This window comes from Hyperolius riggenbachi, chromosome 10, assembly GCF_040937935.1.
Source record: "Hyperolius riggenbachi isolate aHypRig1 chromosome 10, aHypRig1.pri, whole genome shotgun sequence".
In the NCBI taxonomy this organism is placed as follows: Eukaryota; Metazoa; Chordata; class Amphibia; order Anura; family Hyperoliidae; genus Hyperolius; species Hyperolius riggenbachi.
Window position 1 is genome coordinate 48,588,024 of NC_090655.1, and position 22,000 is coordinate 48,610,023.

The 22,000-nt window shown below is 45.2% G+C and overlaps 1 protein-coding gene across 7 annotated transcripts in view; it reads right to left on the reverse strand.

Annotated features, from left to right (window-relative positions):
* LTBR (lymphotoxin beta receptor) overlaps positions 1-22,000 on the reverse strand; it is a 390,915-nt gene that overhangs the window by 19,980 nt on the left and 348,935 nt on the right. For all 7 annotated transcript variants that reach the window (XM_068258500.1, XM_068258499.1, XM_068258501.1 and 4 more), the window contains 2 exons: positions 10,151-10,270; positions 7,396-7,554 (listed from right to left, as the gene is read on the reverse strand). In XM_068258500.1, coding sequence (XP_068114601.1) covers positions 7,396-7,554; positions 10,151-10,270 — 279 coding nt within the window. The remainder of the gene's footprint in view (positions 1-7,395; positions 7,555-10,150; positions 10,271-22,000) is intronic.

Below are 22,000 nucleotides of genomic sequence, written 5' to 3' on the forward strand. Positions count from 1 at the left end.
CGGGTTCACTGAACAGGTATGCAGTGGCGGGTTCACTGAACAGGTATGCAGTGGCGGGTTCACTGAACAGGTATGCAGTGGCGGGTTCACTGAACACAACAGGTATGCAGTGGCAGGTTCACAGAACAGGTATACAGTGGCGGGTTCACTGAACACAACAGGTATGCAGTGGCGGGTTCACTTAACAGAACAGGTATGCAGTGGTGGGTTCACTGAACAGAACAGGTATGCAGTGGTGGGTTCACAGAACAGGTATGCAGTGGCAGGTTCACTGAACAGGTATGCAGTGGTGGGTTCACTGAACAGGTATGCAGTGGCAGGTTCACTGAACAGGTATGCAGTGGTGGGTTCACTGAACAGGTATGCAGTGGTGGGTTCACTGAACAGGTATGCAGTGGTGGGTTCACAGTACAGGTATGCAGTGGTGGGTTCACAGAACAGGTATGCAGTGGTAGGTTCACTGAACAGGTATGCAGGTATCCAGTGGGCTCACTGAACAGAACAGGTATGCAGCCAGGAACAAGCTAAGCCTAACTAATCTTTCCCTATGAGAGACAGTCTGCAGCAGCTCGCCCTACTCTCACTAACGCAGGCACACGAGTGAGCTTAATGGCCGCCGCTGCCTGCCTTTTATTAGGGGGGGGGGGGAATGGCTCCAGGGGCAAGTGTAGCCTAATTGGCTACACTGGGCCTGCTAACTGTGATGTAGAGGGTCAAAGTTGACCCTCATGGTGCATTATGGGGCGAACCGAACTTCCGCAAAACTTCGCCTGTGGGACGCGAACGCGAACCACTGAAGTTCGCATGGAACCGTTCGCAGGCAAACCGTTCGGCCCAACTCTACGCAGCAGTAGGATGCGTATGCGAAAGAACATCTATCAGGCCCCAGGAATGATGTGTAAGTACTCTGTGCATGAAGAATGTGTAATCGAGGAAGAATCCCCTCATTCTCTTGCAATCTGAACAAGGTTTATGGGTGATAGACAACACCTCTGTGTTCAATGTGCACAAAATTCTCAGTGGATTCCCTGTAGCTCTGTGGGGAGTGCATATGTAGAGTATAGTACTACTGTGTAACAAAGTAAACCTGAGACAGATGAAATTAAAGTTTTATACATACCTGGGGCTTCCTCCAGCCCCCTTCAGGCTAATCAGTCCCTCGTTGTCCTCCTCCGCCACCTGGATCTTCTGCTATGGGTCCAGCCACTAGAGCTAGTCGGCGCAGTGCGCATGCACACACTCCGCCGCCAGGAACGTACTACACCTGCGCAGCACTATTGCGCAGATGCAGAACGCTCCTGGCTGTGAAAGAGGCACGCGACTGCGCTGACTGGCTGAATTAGCGGGATCGGGAGCATAAGATCCAAGCGGTGGAAGAGGACAGCAAGGGACTGATTAGCCTGAAGGGGGCTGGAAGAAGCCCCAGGTATGTATAAAACTTTTTCATCCATCTCAGGTACCCTTTAATGCGTAGTCACCAAACCAAATTTTAACAACATATCAAATTATTTCATTTCATGAGCAAAAAGAGTGCATACATTTGCATAAACCAGCATCAATGCAGAATTATTTCCATCTCATTGACCATATCTATTAGTGACACAGCTACACATCAGGCTTTATTCTTACAGCATAGATGTTATTTAGTTATTTACTATATATATATAGAAATAGAACATTTTATCATATTTTCTATTTTAAATACAGTTTAAATTCATTAGGTGTCTGAGCATTTTTTCCTGACTCCGACTCCAGGTACACAAAAATTGCTCCGACTCCACAGCCCTGCTGCCTGCGTCTAACACTAACCCCCCCTACCCTATTCTCTAACAATAACCTCTCCCCTACCTACACATAACACTAACCTACCCCCTACCCTATTCTCTAACAATAACCTTTCCCCTACCTACACATAACATTAACCTCTTTCCTACCTACACTTAACACTAACCTTGCCCTATCTATGCCTAACACTAACCCCTCCCCTTCCTACACTTAACACTAACCTCCCCCCTACCGACACCTAACTAACTCTGCCCATCCTATGCCTAACACTAACCTCTCCTCAACCTACACCTAACACTAATCCCACCCTACCTACACCTAACACTAACCCCACCCTACCTACACCTAACACTAACCCCACCCTACCTACACCGAACACTAACCCCACCCTACCTACACCGAACACTAACCTTCCCCTACCTACGCCTAACAGAATACCCAAGTGCAGAACCCATACCAGCCAGACCCTCATGCCAACTGACACCCCCGCTGCATGATAGTCAAACTCTGGCACCTTGGCACCATAGCCAAACTCAAGCACACCCGGCACCCAAATTCTGCACTTGGCACACCATAGCTGCAAAAGTACAGTGCGGTCGATGGTAGTGCCTAATTCTACTATTAAGGCCAGTGCCTAATTTACATGTCATGCAACTGACTACACTCAATATGTTGCTAAACAGCGAGGTGATTTCAAGAGGCTTCTGGGATTCCCCCAAGCTATCCTGTGAGCTGGAATCACCATTCCCACTGCCCACGCATCCAAACTATGATGCAGCGTAGTTTGCCATCACCTCCCCACCATCAGTTGACTGATCTTCTAGGCCACCGCAAACAGACACACAGTTCCCTGTTGCTGCAAGAAGATTTGGCCCTCCATGTGGAGGATACAAAAGCTTCCAAATACAATGGCACTCATCTGCCTAGCTGCTGCAACTGCAAAACACAGATCTGCTAAGCACCTATTATGCAACCGGAGTGTCTCCCTACCACCTCGCTTTAAATTGTAAGCCACAGGCAGCATCCCCCCCCCACCCCTTCTTCGGGAACCAGGGGCGTAAGTAGACTTGATAGGGCCCCCCTGCAAAAATGATACCATGGGGCCCACTTTGTTCCCGAATCCCACAGGATTAGGAGCCAGCGAATGGCAGCAGAGAGTGCTCTGCTGTGAAGCAGCCTCTGGAGGCAGGAAAAAATTACACATGCTTCTGCACTCTGTTTTCGTGAGTGAATGGGGAGGTTTCTTTGCTAATTGGCTGGAATTGTGATTGGGGAGGGGCTATGCCCATGGCGGGAACCCTTCCTGCGGACTGACTTTGAGAGGCTGATTCTCAAAAGATTGAATGCGGAAACTGATCCGGAATCGGCTTGTGGTGTATGGGCAGCCAACAGATCTCTTTCTGATCAGATTCGGTCCATCTACTGGGCACCTTTAAACTCTGTTGCATGATCTTGTATTGCAGATTTATAAATACAATAAATAATAATAAATAAGTCCAAAAATATCTCAGCAGCAACTAAGATACGATGACATACAAATATACCGGCAATTTGCTCCTGAAATGAGAAAACGTGAGGCATGTCACTGTGTGATCAGTGTTGTTCGTCATATTGATGGGGAACCCCAGAGTCCAGACACTTATCTGTTTCCTAAACAAGCCAGAGACAAATACACAGAGCCATTGCAGTTCCTCGTTTTTAAAGGGCCTGTATGAGAGGAATTTCATCCCTGTACTCTTTCCCCCGTGCAGTCAGTTCCAGGAATGGTACTACCTAGTCTATGGTAAGGACAGCTCTTGGCTCCTGGAGCAATGATATACAATTTAATGGACTGTAATATAAACAATGGTCCTAGTTGAGTTGCAGAGTGGTTACATCCTCTTCCCTAATTCACAGACTCTATGTCTGGCCTCCACTGAGAAGAGTTACTGTACTGTAAATGAGTTTCCTGTCTACTATAGCCACAAGCTTCTGGCCTGTCAGAGGCCTTCTGACAGGAGATGTCAAAGTGAAAACTGCGACCAAGTTGAGGGACATCTTCGAGGTCTAGTGGCCACCTCTCTCCCCTCCCTACCATATACAGTTTCCTGGTGTTTAGTGCCCCCCCCCCCCCTACAGTTCCCTGGCCTCTAATGGCTCCCTCCCCTATACAGTTTCCTGGTGTAGTTTATTTTTATGTCTAGTGGCCCCCATCACTCCCCTATACAGTACTTCCCCCCCCCTTTTCCCTATATAGTTCCCTGGTATCTAGTGGTCCTCTCTCTCTACCCTACAAGGTTCCCTGGTGTCTAGTGGTCCCTTCCCTCCCCTATACAGTTCCCTGGTGTCTACTGGTCCTTCTCCCTTTGCTACGTGGCCTCACAGTTCCAGCGCTTAGCCATATAGGTTTAGAACTTAGGTGCTCATGGGCCAGATATAATGCAAAGTAGGAAAACCACTTGCGGGCCAAATTTGATGGCACTGCATGCCCTATGAGGACTCAACAATGGCATGATGTCGTCTTTCCAGACCTCAGAAGATCCTGTGCATTCACATTCAGCCATCAATTCCATACATGCCGCTATTTCCTACTATCTATATCCTAAAATTAAAAGTGGATTCTATCTCAACCACTACCCAAGTTTCTGCAGATAGTTATACTATACACCCTGTACAACAATAAAATGTGTGCTTACATCTGTATATTACAGTATTATTACTGTATTTTTCAGCGTACAAGACGCACGTTTTTCTTCCCCAGAAATGGGGAGAAAAAGTCCCTGCATCTTATATGCTGAATACAGGGAGTCCCCGACTTATGAACTGCCGACCCACCACAATATCAGGGACTCCCTCTATTGTCCCCCATGTGTGACCTTCTGTCCCTCCTCTCCACCTTGTATAATTATAAGCAGTTGCAGCATGGCTCACCTCATCCATTGGCTCCAGCGGCAATCAGAGACCTCTCGTCTCTTTCACTGTTCCCCTAGTGCCGTCTTCTGCAGAAGTCAGCAGTACTAGGGGAGCAGTGAGGGAGAGGAGAGGACTCTTATTGCTGCTGGATGAGGTGCAGAGCAGGATCATCCACTAGGTAGATGCTTGGAGCCAAGTGGTTGTCAAGGGGCCCACCTGCCACCTTCTTCAGCCTCTCTCCTCTTCAGCTTACCAAAAGAGTCATAAGGGGGCCCCAAATCTACTACCTAGCCTAGGTTCCCGTTACATCTTAAACCATCTCTGATGAGGTGAGCCGTGCTGCCACTGCTTATAATTACACACGGGAGAGGAAGAGAACATGAGGGGAGCAGGGGACAGAAACGGGACACATGAGGGACACTGGGGGACAGAAGGGCACACAGGAGGACACACAAGGTACAAGATGGACACTATAATTGGGGGAGAACATCTATAAGACGCTCCCGGGCCATGTATGCATCAGGTTTGTTATTTTTCTCCCTCCCCCCCCCCTGCTTTTTGCCCTCTAAACCTAGGTGTATCTTATATGTCAAAAAATACAGTAGTTGCATACTGTATAACACATCATATAAAGTTTTTGTAAATCCACTGGATATACTGTATTTCATATGTGAATACTGATCAGAACGGGTGTCTCTAGTAATTGCTGTGCGCTGACTTCTACTGACTGTATTCATTTGCAATCAAGGTTGCACAGTGTTTCCATACATATGTTGTGGTTATACACGGCACACCAATGATTGTATCATAACTACACATGCACAGAAGATATCTGTTGTTACTTTCGTATGTATAGGGGTTATGTGTAATAACATTGTAATTATTATTATTCTCTCCTGCTCAACAATACCTCCAAACATTTTGAAACAGGAAAGAGGGGGACAGTTTACTGCAGTGTTTCTCAACCTGGTGTCCGCAGACCCCTGGGGGTACCATCAACTCCTGTCAGGGGGTCCCCAAGGGGCCGCAGAAAAATGGCAGATCTCGCCCCCAAGGAGAGATGTGGCAGGTAGGGCAGGCAGTGTCCGCGGCAAGGGACGCAGTAACTTACTTATCCCCGTTCCCGTACGGACTCCTCTCGCCGCGCTCTTCTCCTCTTGCCGCCTCACATCTTTTCTCCATGGTTACCGGGCAGACTCTCATGACGTCAGAGGTGCCGCCAGAAGTAACCATAGAGTAGGATGCGGCCATGCCATGTGAAGAGTAGAGTGTGAAGAGTGGAGGGGAGCCCAGCGAGAGGAGTCCGCGCGGGAACGGGGGCTATATAAGATTATACTGGGGCACCACCTGCACTTAGCTATCTATACTGGAGCACCTATAGATCGCTACCTACACTAGGGAATCACCTGTACCTGGCTATCTATTCTGGGGCACCTATAGCTCGCTACCTATACTGGGAGCACCTGTACCTTGTTAACGTATACTGGGGGCACCTATGGCTTGCTACCTATACTGGGGGACCTATACCTGGATATCTATACGGGGAGAACATATACCTAGCTAGGACAGGGGGACGAGGTGACACAGGTGGACATCGAGAGGGACATAAGAGGCACAGGGGGAACAGAGAGGGAGAAAAGAGGTACAGGGGAACAGAGGGGGACAGAAGAGGCACAGGGGGAACAGAGAGGGACAAAAGAGGTACAGGGGGAACAGAGGGGGACAGAAGAGGCACAGGGGGAACAGAGAGGGACAAAAGAGGTACAGGGGGAACAGAGGGGGACATAAGAGGCACAGGGGGAACAGAAAGGGACAAACGAGGTACAGGGGAACAATGGGGGACATAAGAGGCACAGGGGGAACAGAGAGAGACATAAGAGGCACAGGGGGAACAGAGGGGGACAGAAGAGGCACAAGGAGAACAGAGATAATACGGGGAGATAAGATCACACAGAGGGGAACAAATGAGGCATAGGGAGAACAAATAGGGAAAAAAGAGAATGGGTGCAGGTTAAGAATGGACACAAGCCTGATGTCATTTGTTAACCGGGGGCTACCTGTATTTTGCTAGTATTTGGCTCCACCCACATCATGTAATAGCCACAACCACTTTTTCTGCAGGGCTGCTGTACTCAAATTAGATCATTGGCAGAAGCAGTAGTTATCAACCGCTTACACCAAGTTTCATCTAGTGTGTGTACAAAGCTTTAGTATGGACATCTTGATAAAGGGGGACCCCTGTATGGCCCCACAACAGCTTGTCAGTGTGATTGTAGTTCACATACGAATAAACGATAAACAATGTATGGTCATTTTGGTGCGCTCCTGATTTTGGATATTGTAATCAAGGCCGTGGAGTGGGTACAACTCCAGCTCATCAGTTTATGAAACCTCCGAAATTGGTACCCAAAATTGCTTCGACTCCACGACTCCGACTCCACAGCCCTGATTGTAAATCCTGACCATTTTGTCTGCTGATTTTGGATATTGTAATTGATGCATGGTGACTGCCATCCACCATGGTCCAGCATCTGTACAAACGTGGATTAACAGAGAGGTACTTTAATCCACAATATGAAAATGAGCAGAAAGTGTCCTGTTGTGACTTATTTACACACGAGATGGCCAATAACTCACCACTGAGGTTTGCTAAGCAGTTGTCAGAGTCAAACGTTTACAAAAGCGGAGGGGGTTAGGAAGGAAGCTAAGAGGCCTTACCTCGGAAGTCAACTATGACGGCTGGCGTCGTTATTTCTATTGGCACACAATAATCACATTCGTTCTTGCTGTTCAGCACCTCACAGTAATACCCATCCTGACAGACACAGACAGTATCGTGGGTAAGAGAACATTTTTCCTTCTCAACTTCAGTATTAACTGTAATGAAACAAGACAAGAACAGGAGTCAGAAATGTCAGCACACAGGAAGTTACATCATGTGCAGCAGTGCACCCCTTTACTGCATCCCTAAATGTGGGCAGATTGAAATATCCCCCTGGCAAAGCCCGTCTTTGCTTCTTCTGACCAGAATGGCTCCTCACAGCTATACCGTCACCAAAACTCAGTTGTGTTTGTTACAGATTACTGAGGTAAACTATGGATAACAATGTGTCTGGCACTGTACAGATAGGAGACGTCTGGCACTGTACAGATTGGAGGCGTCTGGCACTGTACAGATGGTGGGTGTCTGGCACTGTACAGATAGGGAGCGTCTGGCACTGTACAGACAGGAGGAGTCTGGCACTGTACAGACAGGAGGAGTCTGGCACTGTACAGACAGGAGGAGTCTGGCACTGTACAGACGGGAGCGTCTGGCACTGTACAGATAGGGAGCGTCTGGCACTGTACAGATAGGGAGCGTCTGGCACTGTACAGATAGGGAGCGTCTGGCACTGTACAGATAGGGAGCGTCTGGCACTGTACAGATAGGGAGCGTCTGGCACTGTACAGATAGGGAGCGTCTGGCACTGTACAGATAGGGAGCGTCTGGCACTGTACAGATAGGGAGCGTCTGGCACTGTACAGACAGGAGGAGTCTGGCACTGTACAGACAGGAGGAGTCTAGCACTGTACAGACGGGAGCGTCTGGCACTGTACAGATAGGGAGCGTCTGGCACTGTACAGATAGGGAGCGTCTGGCACTGTACAGATAGGGAGCGTCTGGCACTGTACAGATAGGGAGCGTCTGGCACTGTACAGATAGGGAGCGTCTGGCACTGTACAGATAGGGAGCGTCTGGCACTGTACAGATAGGGAGCGTCTGGCACTGTACAGATAGGGAGCGTCTGGCACTGTACAGATAGGGAGCGTCTGGCACTGTACAGATAGGGAGCGTCTGGCACTGTACAGATAGGGAGCGTCTGGCACTGTACAGATGGTGGGTGTCTGGCACTGTACAGATAGGGAGCGTCTGGCACTGTACAGACAGGAGGAGTCTGGCACTGTACAGACAGGAGGAGTCTGGCACTGTACAGACAGGAGGAGTCTAGCACTGTACAGACGGGAGCGTCTGGCACTGTACAGATAGGGAGCGTCTGGCACTGTACAGATAGGGAGCGTCTGGCACTGTACAGATAGGGAGCGTCTGGCACTGTACAGATAGGGAGCGTCTGGCACTGTACAGATAGGGAGCGTCTGGCACTGTACAGACAGGAGGAGTCTGGCACTGTACAGACAGGAGGAGTCTGGCACTGTACAGACAGGAGGAGTCTAGCACTGTACAGACGGGAGCGTCTGGCACTGTACAGATAGGGAGCGTCTGGCACTGTACAGATAGGGAGCGTCTGGCACTGTACAGATAGGGAGCGTCTGGCACTGTACAGATAGGGAGCGTCTGGCACTGTACAGATAGGGAGCGTCTGGCACTGTACAGATAGGGAGCGTCTGGCACTGTACAGATAGGAAGCGTCTGGCACTGTACAGATAGGGAGCGTCTGGCACTGTACAGATAGGGAGCGTCTGGCACTGTACAGATAGGGAGCGTCTGGCACTGTACAGATGGTGGGTGTCTGGCACTGTACAGATAGGGAGCGTCTGGCACTGTACAGACAGGAGGAGTCTGGCACTGTACAGACAGGAGGAGTCTGGCACTGTACAGACAGGAGGAGTCTAGCACTGTACAGACGGGAGCGTCTGGCACTGTACAGATAGGGAGCGTCTGGCACTGTACAGATAGGGAGCGTCTGGCACTGTACAGATAGGGAGCGTCTGGCACTGTACAGATAGGGAGCGTCTGGCACTGTACAGATAGGGAGCGTCTGGCACTGTACAGATAGGGAGCGTCTGGCACTGTACAGATAGGGAGCGTCTGGCACTGTACAGATAGGGAGCGTCTGGCACTGTACAGATAGGGAGCGTCTGGCACTGTACAGATAGGGAGCGTCTGGCACTGTACAGATAGGGAGCGTCTGGCACTGTACAGATAAGGAGCGTCTGGCACTGTACAGATAGGGAGCGTCTGGCACTGTACAGATAGGAGGCGTCTGGGACTGTACAGATAGGAGGCGTCTGGGACTGTACAGATAGGAGGCGTCTGGGACTGTACAGAGAGGAGGCGTCTGGGACTGTACAGAGAGGAGGCGTCTGGGACTGTACAGAGAGGAGGCGTCTGGGACTGTACAGACAGGAGGAGTCTGGCACTGTACCGACAGGAGGAGTCTGGCACTGTACCGACAGGAGGAGTCTGGCACTGTACAGATAGGAGGCGTCTGGGACTGTACAGACAGGAGGCGTCTGGCACTGTACAGACAGGAGGCGTCTGGCACTGTACAGACAGGAGGAGTCTGGCACTGTACAGACAGGAGGAGTCTGGCACTGTACAGACAGGAGGAGTCTGGCACTGTACAGACAGGAGGAGTCTGGCACTGTACAGACAGGAGGAGTCTGGCACTGTACAGACAGGAGGAGTCTGGCACTGTACAGAAAGGAGTGAACAGCACTCTGAATAATATGCACAGCTGTAATGAGAACTTACAGCATGATTTGCAATCCTTGCATGTTGATCCATAAGTCCATGTGCCTCTATAAGTCCCCTCTTTACATGGCTGGCACCTGGTGTCTGTGGATTTGCTGCAAGGCTGTGTCTCATATTCGCCTGTTTGGAGAGAGTATAGATTGGGTTACACATTGTCATTTGTAAATAGTATTACTAAACTACATACCTTTCACAAGAAAGAGGGGGAATACAAAGCAATAGCAATGAACCTCAGGAGGTCTGACCCTAGCTAATGTATAGTCTTTCCCATGAGAAATCTTTTCCTTTTCCCAATTGGATCATCAGGGGGCTCTGTATGGCTGATATTGTGGTGAAACCCCTCCCACAGTGTGAGGTCAGGACCATGGTTCTGACATCCCACTGCGGGAGCCTTGTTGCATTGTGGGAAATAACAGCTGTTTACAGCTGTTTCCAACTGCCAAAAAAGCAAGCAGCATATCCTTCCACTGACGTCACCTGCCAACAGTAAAAATGTCACCATGTGATGAATGTCAGAATAGTTATCAAGGAGAGGAAAAATTTTACAATGGGCAAACACTAACTAAGAGCTGGTGCACACCAAGAGCAGTCTTGAGTGTTTTTAAAAACACTTTCGGGCTGAAAACCGCTTGGCTAATGTATTTCAATGGGATGGTGCACACCAGAGTGGTTCACTTTTTCCCCAAACGCAAACACGGGTCCTGCAGCATTTTTGAGGTTTGTTGAGACAACTCTGCCTTAATGTACAGTATAGGTAGGGTGGAAAACCACTCTGCAAAACGCTAAATCAAAGCTGTTTTCTAAACGTTTACAGAAGCTGTTCAGTTACAGCTGTACTGTACCAAAATATAAAATCTGCTACACAGAAACGCTCCAAAAAACACTAGGCATGTAATCTCTCTAAACATGCCTAGAATCGCTCTGAAAAACCTTTTCATAAACCGCTATCAGTTTTTGGTGTGCACTGGCCTTAATCATTTATGCATAATTATTGTAAAAATGAAACACTTTTTTTATTACATTATTTTCACTGGAGTTCCTTTTTAAGGCTTTTTTTTTTTTTGCAATTGTCTCCTCGCACAAAACCCGGCAATTTTTTTTTTGTCAGCTATAACATGAAGGAAGTGAAAGTTTGCAGCTATACATTTTTTACTGATATAGTTCACCAAGCAACATGACTGTCTGGATTTATTGTACTTCGCTCCGATACTGACATTGCCAGGATCTCATAGCAAGCCTTGATCTCTGCAGGCCGAGATCTGTTCCCCATGCTGACTGCAGACTGTCCGACCGCCCTGCCCTATTCTGACTCAAGTGAGGAGATGACTCAAGTGGGGAATCTCTGGGACTCCCTGGCTGTGTTGCTGGTTACTCTTCATCATATGATGCACATAAGTGGGTGGTGAGTGAAATGCAATCAGTTCCTTCACTGCCAGTCACATTACACAGAGCAACGAAAGACTGACCAAAAAATTATGTCATTTTCCTACACCTCTTCATGAACAGACTCTTAAAGAGGAACTGTAACCAAGGATTGAACTTCATCCCAATCAGGAGCTGCTACCCCCTTTCCCATGAGAAACCTTTACCTTTTCTTGAATAGATCATCAGCCAGGATGAACCCTGCCGAAGACTCTACAGGGGCACCAAGGAGCAACAGTTAAAGAGGAACTGTAACCAAGGATTGAACTTTATCTCAATCAGTAGCTGATCCCCCCTTTTCCATTGAAAAATATTTACCTTTTCTCGGATAGATCATCAGGGGGTCTGCATGGCTGATATTGTGGTGAAACCCCTCCCACAGTGTGATGTCAAGACCAAGGTCCTGACAGTTTCCTGTCTGTAAGCCTTGTTGCATTGTGGGAAATAACAGCTGATTCCAACTGCCAAGCAAACAGTATCTCCCTTTGCACATATGTATATAAAAAAAAAAACCTTTTAGCCTATCGCATTGATAGGGGGTGTGGTGATAGATAATGGCAGTTGGTGCTGTCTGTTTTTTTTTTAAGCCTGGCAGTAGTAAGGGCCTGTACACACTGCTGCGCTTGCACCGCGCTTTTCAAATCGCACGCGCTTTTTAATTGCAAGGTCTTTTGAAAAATAATGAAAATCGTGGAGACCTGTACACACTGGTGCGATGCGCTTTTCCTATTCTCATGAAGGCTTGCGATTTAAAAAAGCGCAGCAGTGTGTACAGGCCCTTAAGATAATGACTTGCAGGATCAGTGTGGATCAAACAACATGAATTAGAGCAGTATGTTAGAAATCAGTGCCATGATCTAAAAACACACACACACACACACACACACACACACTTCTCCGTCACACCATATGATGTCATCTCGCTCATGGTGACATTAGATGGGAGCACAAGCACCCATAAATAAACAAAGCAGAGCTCCGTGATAAGCCTGCCAGCCCGCGATTGCGGCTGACAGACTGAATGTCAGTTAAATCATGTGTGTATGATGATCTGCAGATCTCATAGACTATCATTGCAATTTGCAGGAATGGATTTTTGGCAGGAACAGATCTTTTGCAGATACTGATCTTTTGTGTCTGTACAGCATCTGTGTGTGCAGCATCTTGCAAAGATTTTTTCCTGATGTGGAGTTCAGCTCCATAGAAAAGACTGTGTAGAGTATGGCTCTCATACTACATGAAGGGTGGTAAGATTGGTCTGTGATCTTTCATTTTCAAAAGACTATGGTCTAATGTGTGTATGGGGCCGGAGGTGGTTAAAGTGGGATAAAACTGACATAACATTCAATAAAAATATGTGTTTCTACTTTTATTACCCATACAGTTATCATATTTGCATTTGTGCACAAGTAATATTGCCTATCTACAAATTCCAAATTCCCATAGTAAAGTTTATCAACTCTGAAAGTTGCCTTTGCATTTTATTGCATAGCTGTTGTATTTATATATTCAAATCTATCTAGTGATCACTTCTAAGCTCTCTCTGCTTTTCAGAACAGCTTAGCTTTGGCAGTTTGTTAACTAAATGTATCTGACAAAGGAATGTAAACAAAATATAATGTTATCACCTCTTCAATTGCAGCCAGAAGCTGCCTACTGAAGCAAGCAGTTTTTCACTGAAGAACAAAGTGCTTCAAAAATAAAATTGTGGTAGTAGATTTTTGTCTGTAAAAAATCTTTTAGAACAAAAGCGCAAATGCCAAGTTTCATACCACTTTAAGAAAACCATACACCCTAACAATTTTTCTTTTTTGATTTACAGTAGATCTTTAAATCTAATCAATTTTCTTGATCAATATTGTCTGAAAAAAAATCACACCAATCACAACAATCCACAATAAATTATTCAATTTTTGAAAATAAAATCAATCAGAATTTTCCACCATGGGCAATGGAAAATTATCAAAAAACTTGGGAAAACCAAATCTTTCAAAACAATTAATTGTTGTTATAAACAAAATACTAGAAAAACAAATGCATGTCTCGATTGAATGGCCACCTTTAGACTATGGAAGGGATTAGATTGTAACACCCGGGGGCGTAGTGGGCAGCACGGTGGCGTAGTGGTTAGCTCTCTCGCCTTGCAGCGATGAGTCTCCGGTTCAAATCCCAGCCAGGGCACCATCTGCAAGGAGTTTGTATGTTCTCCCCGTGTCTGCGTGGGTTTCCTCCGGGTACTCTGGTTTCCTCCCACATCCCCAAAAAACATACAGATAAGTTATTTGGCTCACCCCTAAATTGGCTCTAGACTACAGTACTTACACTACATAATACAAAAAAAATAAACATATGATAATCGTAGGGATTAGATTGTGAGCTCCTTTGAGGGACAGTTAGTGACAAGACAATATATATATATATACTGTACAGCGCTGCGTAAGATGTCGGCGCTATATAAATACATATATATATATACATACATACATATATACATATATACACACACACACAGGGATGCGAAAGTTTGGGCAACCTTGCTAATCGTCATGATTTACCTGTATAAATCGTTGGTTGTTACGCTAAAAAAATGTCAGTTAAATATATCATATAGGAGACACACACAGTGATATTTGAGAAGTGAAATGAAGTTTATTGGATTTACAGAAAGTGTGCAATAATTGTTTAAACAAAATTAGACAGGTGCATACATTTGGGCACCACAAAAAAGAAATGAAATCAATATTTAGTAAATCCTCCTTTTGCAGAAATTACAGCCTCTAAGCGCTTCCTGTAGGTTCCAATGAGAGTCTGGATTCTGCTTGAAGGTATTTTGGACCATTCCTCTGTACAAAACATCTCTAGTTCATTCAGGTTTTGTGGCATCCGAGCATGGATAGCTCTCTTTAACTCACACCACAGATTTTCAATTATATTCAGGTCTGGGGACTGAGATGGCCATTCCAGAACGTTGGTTGAACGATGTACGGTGACTTCATCTGCAGCAAGATGATGTTGTAGGTCTTTGGTGCTGGTCTGTGGGTGGGTTGACTATGACTGTTCTCACCATTCGTCGCTTCTGTCTATCCAAGATTTTTCTTGGTCTGCCACTTCGATCCTTAACTTGAACTGAGCCTGTGATCTTCCATTTCCTCAATATGTTTCAAACTGTGGAAACAGACAGCTGAAAGCTCTGAGACAGCTTTCTGTATCCTTCCCCTAAACCATGATGGTGAACAATCTGTCTTCAGGTAATTTGAGAGTTGTTTTGAGAGAGTTGTTTTAAGACCCCCATGTTGCTACTCTTCAGAGAAAATTAAAATAGGTGGTAAATTTCCAATTGACCCCTTTAAGTACTCTTTCCCATAATTGGATTCACCTGTGTATGTAGGTCAGGGGTCACTGAGCTTACCAAGCCAATTTGAGTTCCAGTAATTAGTGCTAAAGGTTTTGGAATCAATAACATTTAAACCGTGCCCAAATTTATGCACCTGCCTAATTTTATTTAAACAATTATTGCACACTTTCTGTAAATCCAATAAATTTAATTTCACTTTTCAAACATCACTGTGTGTGTCTCCTATATATGATATACTTAACCATTTCAGCCCGTGGGGATTTTTCCCCTTATGCATCAGAGCAATTTTCACCTCCCATTCATTCGCTAATAACTTTATCACTACTTAACACAATTTATTGATCTATATCTTGTTTTTTTCCACCACTAATTAGGCTTTCTTTGGGTGGTACTTTTTGCTAAGAATTTATTTTTTTTTATAAACGCATTTTAACAGGATTAATAAGAAAAAAAAAGGGAAAAAAATCATTATTTCTCAGTTTTCGTCTATTATAGCTTTAAAATAATCCACGCTACCATAATAAAAACCTATGTATTTTATTTGCCCATTTGTCTCGGTTATTACAAAAATTTAAATTTTGTCCCTATCACAATGTATGGCGCCAATATTTTATTTGGAATTAAAGGTGCATCACTATTTACAAGCTTATAATTTAAAAAATGTTCATAGTATACCCCCTTCAAATGCATATTTAAAAAGTTCAGACCCTTAGGTAACTATTTATGTTACATAGTTATAGTTATTTTGGTTGAAAAAAGACATACGTCCATCGAGTTCAACCAGTATAAAGTACAACACCAGCCTGCTCCCTCACATATCCCTGTTGATCCAGAGGAAGGCGAAAAAACCCTTACAAGGCATGGTCAAATTAACCCCAAAAGGGAAAAATTCCTTCCCGACTCCAGATGGCAATCAGATTAAATCCCTGGATCAACATCATTAGGCATTACCTAGTAATTGTAGCCATGGATGTCTTTCAACGCAAGGAAAGCATCTAAGCCCCCTTTAAATGCAGGTATAGAGTTTGCCATAACAACTTCCTGTGGCAATGCATTCCACATCTTAATCACTCTTACTGTAAAGAACCCTTTCCTAAATAAATGGCTAAAACGTTTTCCTCCATGCGCAGATCATTTGTCAACATTGAATTTCATATTCCATGTATGTGCCTATATAGCCATCCTATCCAGATCCTGTTGCAATATGACACTATCTTCCTGAGAGTTGATGATTCTGCACAATTTTGTATCATCTGCAAAAATAGCAACATTGCTCACTACTGCATCTACTAGGTCATTAATAAATAAATTGAAGAGCACTGGACCCAGAACAGACCCCTGTGGGACCCCACTGCTAACAGTCTCCCATTTTGAGTACGATCCATTGACCACAACTCTTTGTTTTCTGTCCATTAGCCAGTTCCCTATCCATGAACACAGACTCTTCCCCAGTCCTTGCATCCTCAACTTTTGCACCAGACTTTTGTGGGGAACAGTGTCGAAGGCCTTTGCAAAGTCCAAGTATATCACATCTACAGCATTCCCAATATCCATATTAGCATTCACTACCTCATAAAAGCTGAGCATGTTAGTCAAACAGGACCTGTCTTTAGTAAACCCATGTTGATGCTGAGAAATAAGATTATTTTCTACTATGAAGTCATGTATAGTATCTCTTAGTAACCCCTCAAATAGTTTGCATACAACTGATGTTAAGCTTACAGGTCTATAATTTCCTGGATCAGATTTTTTGCCCTTCTTAAATAAAGGGAAAACGTGGGCTGTATGCCAATCCACTGGGACTCTGCCAGTTGCAAGAAAGTCACAAAAGATAAGATAAAGGGGTTTATCTATAACTGAACTTAATTCCCTTAGGACCCGAGGATGCATGCCATCCGGGCCAGGTGCCTTGTCTATTTTTAATTTAGTCAGTCTTGCCTTCACTTCTTCCTGCGTTAAGTATTTAATATTACAGTTAGAAGATTGAGACTCTTCCGCCTCTGTAGTTTGCAACAGTGCTGTTTCTTTTGTGAAGACAGAAGCAAAGAAAGCATTTAATAACTCTGCCTTACCTTGGTCATCCACCATTGAGTTCCCCCCCTCATCCTTTAGGAGTCCTATACAGTCAACCTTTCTTTTTTTAGAGTTAATGTACTTGTACTTAATGTTTTGTTTTGTTTTTTAATTGTAATTTTTTTTTCCATTAAAAATTTTATTTGGATAATATTTTGGTGTGGGAAATAAACAGTTAATTTTTAATGTTATGTGTAAATTGTAATGTAAAAAATATGTAGATGTAGTTTTACTATTGTGTTGAGTTTTTATTTTCTCCTTGTGCTTCTCGCTAACCGGAAGCACAAGGAGGATGCGGAAAATTTTACGTGCAGAAAGACTGAAGCCTCTAGTAAGAGCGCTTCAGTTTTTCTGCTGGGGACATGGATCGGTGATCGGGAACCATGTTCCCGTTCACTGATCCCAGGGCTACCGGGGGACAGCACGGGGGCGCCGAAGCGCGGCACCGCAGCAGAGCAGCCACTGACATTTTTTATCGTAAGAACCAGCAATTTATACAGGAAATTCATGACAATTAACAAGGTTGTCCTAACTTTCACAACCCACTGTGTATTATATATACACACTAGCTGACGGCCCAGTGTTGCTCGGGTATGTATTTGACTGGTGTTGGCTCTACTCAGTTTTCTAGCCCTAACACTCAATTACTCATTGACCTAGTTTGTAAGCTTTGCAGTCTTTGGCATCAATAATTTGCATTGAAATTAAACAAATCTTATTGGCTGTGGCTCCACCCTCTTTTCTGAATTTGAACCCCAGTCACCCAATGACTAACTGTACCCGGTTTGGGGCTTGTGCCATTAACAGTGCAAGAATGGCAGCAATTAAATATTCCCCTTGAAAATCAATAGGTGAATTTTGATTGGCTTTTGTAGGCTTTACCCACTTTTATGAATATTAATCTCAGTCACCCAGTGACCAACTGTGCAAAGTTTGAGAACCCTGCCATTAAAAGTGTAAGAATGGCTGCTGTTTAAAATTTTCAGTGAAATTTGTATTTGTCTACACCCACTTTTTGGTTATGGGAATAAAAAGTATCCTAAATGTTATGTACTATGTGTGTGCCAAATTGCATTCAAATTCGTTCAGCCGTTTTTGCGTGATCGAGTATCAAACATACAAACATCCGAACTTTCCCATTTATAATATTAGTAGATTACAGGGAGTGCAGAATTATTAGGCAAATGAGTATTTTGACCACATCATCCTCTTTATGCATGTTGTCTTACTCCAAGCTGTATAGGCTCGAAAGCCTACTACCAATTAAGCATATTAGGTGATGTGCATCTCTGTAATGAGAAGGGGTGTGGTCTAATGACATCAACACCCTATATCAGGTGTGCATAATTATTAGGCAACTTCCTTTTATTTGGCAAAATGGGTCAAAAGAAGGACTTGACAGGCTCAGAAAAGTCAAAAATAGTGAGATATCTTGCAGAGGGATGCAGCACTCTTAAAATTGCAAAGCTTCTGAAGCGTGATCATCGAACAATCAAGCGTTTCATTCAAAATAGTCAACAGGGTCGCAAGAAGCGTGTGGAAAAACCAAGGCGCAAAATAACTGCCCATGAACTGAGAAAAGTCAAGCGTGCAGCTGCCAAGATGCCACTTGCCACCAGTTTGGCCATATTTCAGAGCTGCAACATCACTGGAGTGCCCAAAAGCACAAGGTGTGCAATACTCAGAGACATGGCCAAGGTAAGAAAGGCTGAAAGACGACCACCACTGAACAAAACACACAAGCTGAAACGTCAAGACTGGGCCAAGAAATATCTCAAGACTGATTTTCTAAGGTTTTTGATGGGCCAGATGGATGGGCCCGTGGCTGGATTGGTAAAGGGCAGAGAGCTCCAGTCCGACTCAGACACCAGCAAGGTGGAGGTGAAGTACTGGTTTGGGCTGGTATCATCAAAGATGAGCTTGTGGGGCCTTTTCGGGTTGAGGATGGAGTCAAGCTCAACTCCCAGTCCTACTGCCAGTTTCTGGAAGACACCTTCTTCAAGCAGTGGTACAGGAAGAAGTCTGCATCCTTCAAGAAAAACATGATTTTCATGCAGGACAATGCTCCATCACACGCGTCAAAGTACTCCACAGCGTGGCTGGCAAGAAAGGGTATAAAAGAAGAAAAACTAATGACATGGCCTCCTGGTTCACCTGATCTGAACCCCATTGAGAATCTGTGGTCCATCATAAAATATGAGATTTACAAGGAGGGAAAACAGTACACCTCTCTGAACAGTGTCTGGGAGGCTGTGGTTGCTGCTGCACACAATTTTGATGGTGAACAGATCAAAACACTGACAGAATCCATGGATGGCAGGCTTTTGACTGTCCTTGCAAAGAAAGGTGGCTATATTGGTCACTGATTTGTTTTTGTTTTGTTTTTGAATGTCAGAAATGTATATTTGTGAATGTTGAGATAGTATATTGGTTTCACTGGTAAAAATAAATAATTGAAATGGGTATATATTTGTTTTTTGTTAAAGAGAATCTGTATTGTTAAAATCACACAAAAGTAAACATACCAGTGCGTTAGGGGACATCTCCTATTACCCTCTGTCACAATTTCGCCGCTCCCCGCCGCATTAAAAGTGGTTAAAAACAGTTTTAAAAAGTTTGTTTATAAACAAACAAAATGGCCACCAAAACAGGAAGTAGGTTGATGTACAGTATGTCCACACATAGAAAATACATCCATACACAAGCAGGCTGTATACACCCTTCCTTTTGAATCTCAAGAGATCATTTGTGTGTTTCTTTCCCCCTGCATCTCATGCACTGAAGTTTCAGGCTGCTCTTTTCTTCCTGCAAACAGCTTTGCCCTTGTCTGTAATTCCTCACTATGTGAAAGCCCAGCCAGCTCAGAGGACGATTTATCCAGCTTGTAAAAGATAAGAGAGAAGAGAGAAGTTGCTCTAATCTAAATAACAGACAGGCAATGTGCATAGAGGGGCCTGGAAGGGGGAGTTCATAGCAGAACCACAACAGTGAAGAACTTGGCAGCCTTCCAGACACTGGCTGACAAGTCTGACAAGAGAGAGATAAGTTGATTTATTACAGAGACTGTGATAGTACAAAGTGCTGCAGTAAGCCAGAACACATTAGAATAGCTTTTGGAACTTGTAGGATGATAAAAAACAGGATGCAATTTTTGTTACGGAGTCTCTTTAAGTTGCCTAATAATTATGCACAGTAATAGTCACCTGCTCACACAGATATCCCTCTAAAATAGCTAAAACTAAAAACAAACTAAAAACTACTTTCAAACATATTCAGCTTTGATATTAATGAGTTTTTTGGGTTCATTGAGAACATGGTTGTTGTTCAATAATAAAATGATTCCTCAAAAATACAACTTGTCTAATAATTCTGCACTCCCTGTATGTATGTATGTATGTATGTATGTATGTATGTATGTATGTATGTATGTATGTATGTATGTATGTATATATATATATATATATATATATATATATATATATATATATATATATATATTAGAATCCATTTATAGTAATCTTCAAAAGACTTGGCCAAGTAGTTTATTATATCAGAAGTTAATTATACTGTATCAAAATTGGTCATACATACAGGGACCCAAAGACTGAGCTTACTGAGTTTACTATAGCCAGAGGTTTACTATATCAGAGTTTACTATGAAAAGATTCTACTCTTTCCCTGAAAAGAAGACCTACCCTGAAAATAAGCCCTAGCTGGAATTTTGAGCATGCTTGAAATATAAGCCCTACCCCGAAAATACGGTAAGCCCTAGTGGAAGTTAAAGAAGAGGGATAGGCAGCCAGTAAGTGGGGACACAGTGGTGCAGTGCCCAGCCCCGTTTCTTGCCCCGTGCGGAGCGTGCCGCCGCCCGGGGCGCTGTTGGGAGGGGGGCGCTATAATGGAGGGGGGAGCCGGAGCCGCGGGGAGAGCAGCCCGACCTCTCCCTCCCTCTCCCGGGCGCCCTCCGTGCTCCCCCCTCAGATGCAGAGTTCGTGAGCAGCAGGGAAGCGCTGTTTACAACTCACCGGCTGCCTGGCTCCAAGCGCTGCTCTCTCGCCGCTGGTCTCCTCTCTCTCTCTGTATACGTACTGATACACGCTGCTTCCTGTAGCCGGAAGCAGCGTGTATCAGTATGTATACAGAGAGAGGAGACCAGCGGCGAGAGAGCAGCGCTTGGAGCCAGGCAGCCGGTGAGTTGTAAACAGCGCTTCCCTGCTGCTCACGAACTCTGCATCTGAGGGGGGAGCACGGAGGGCGCCCGGGAGAGGAGAGGGAGGGAGAGGTCGGGCTGCTCTCCCCGCGGCTCCCCCCTCCATTATTGGGGGCATCTACCTATCTAACCTATTCTGGGGGCACCTACCTAATCTAACCTACGCTGGGGGGCAGCTGCTAATCTAACCTACGCTGGGGGGCACCTACCTATCTAACCTACACTGGGGGGCACCTACCTAATCTAACCTACACTGGGGGGCAGCTACCTATCTAACCTATACTGGGGGCAGCTACCTAATCTAACCTACGCTGGGGGGCAGCTACCTATCTAACCTATACTGGGGGCAGCTACCTAATCTAACCTACGCTGGGGGGCAGCTACCTATCTAACCTACACTGGGGGGCACCTACCTAATCTAACCTACGCTGGGGGGCAGCTACCTATCTAACCTACACTGGGGGGCAGCTACCTATCTAACCTACACTGGGGGGCAGCTACCTAATATAACCAACACTGGGGGGGCAGCTACCTATCTAACCTACACTGGGGGGCAGCTACCTAATCTAACCTATACTGGGGGGCAGCTACCTATCTAACCTATACTGGGGGGCACCTACCTAACCTATACTGGGGGGCACCTACCTAACCTATACTGGGGGGGCAGCTACCTTATCTAACCTATACTGGGGGGCAGCTACCTAATCTAACCTATTCTGGGGGGCACCTGTCTAATCTAGCCTATACTAGGGGGCACCTACCTAATCTAACCTATACCCCCCCCCCTAGG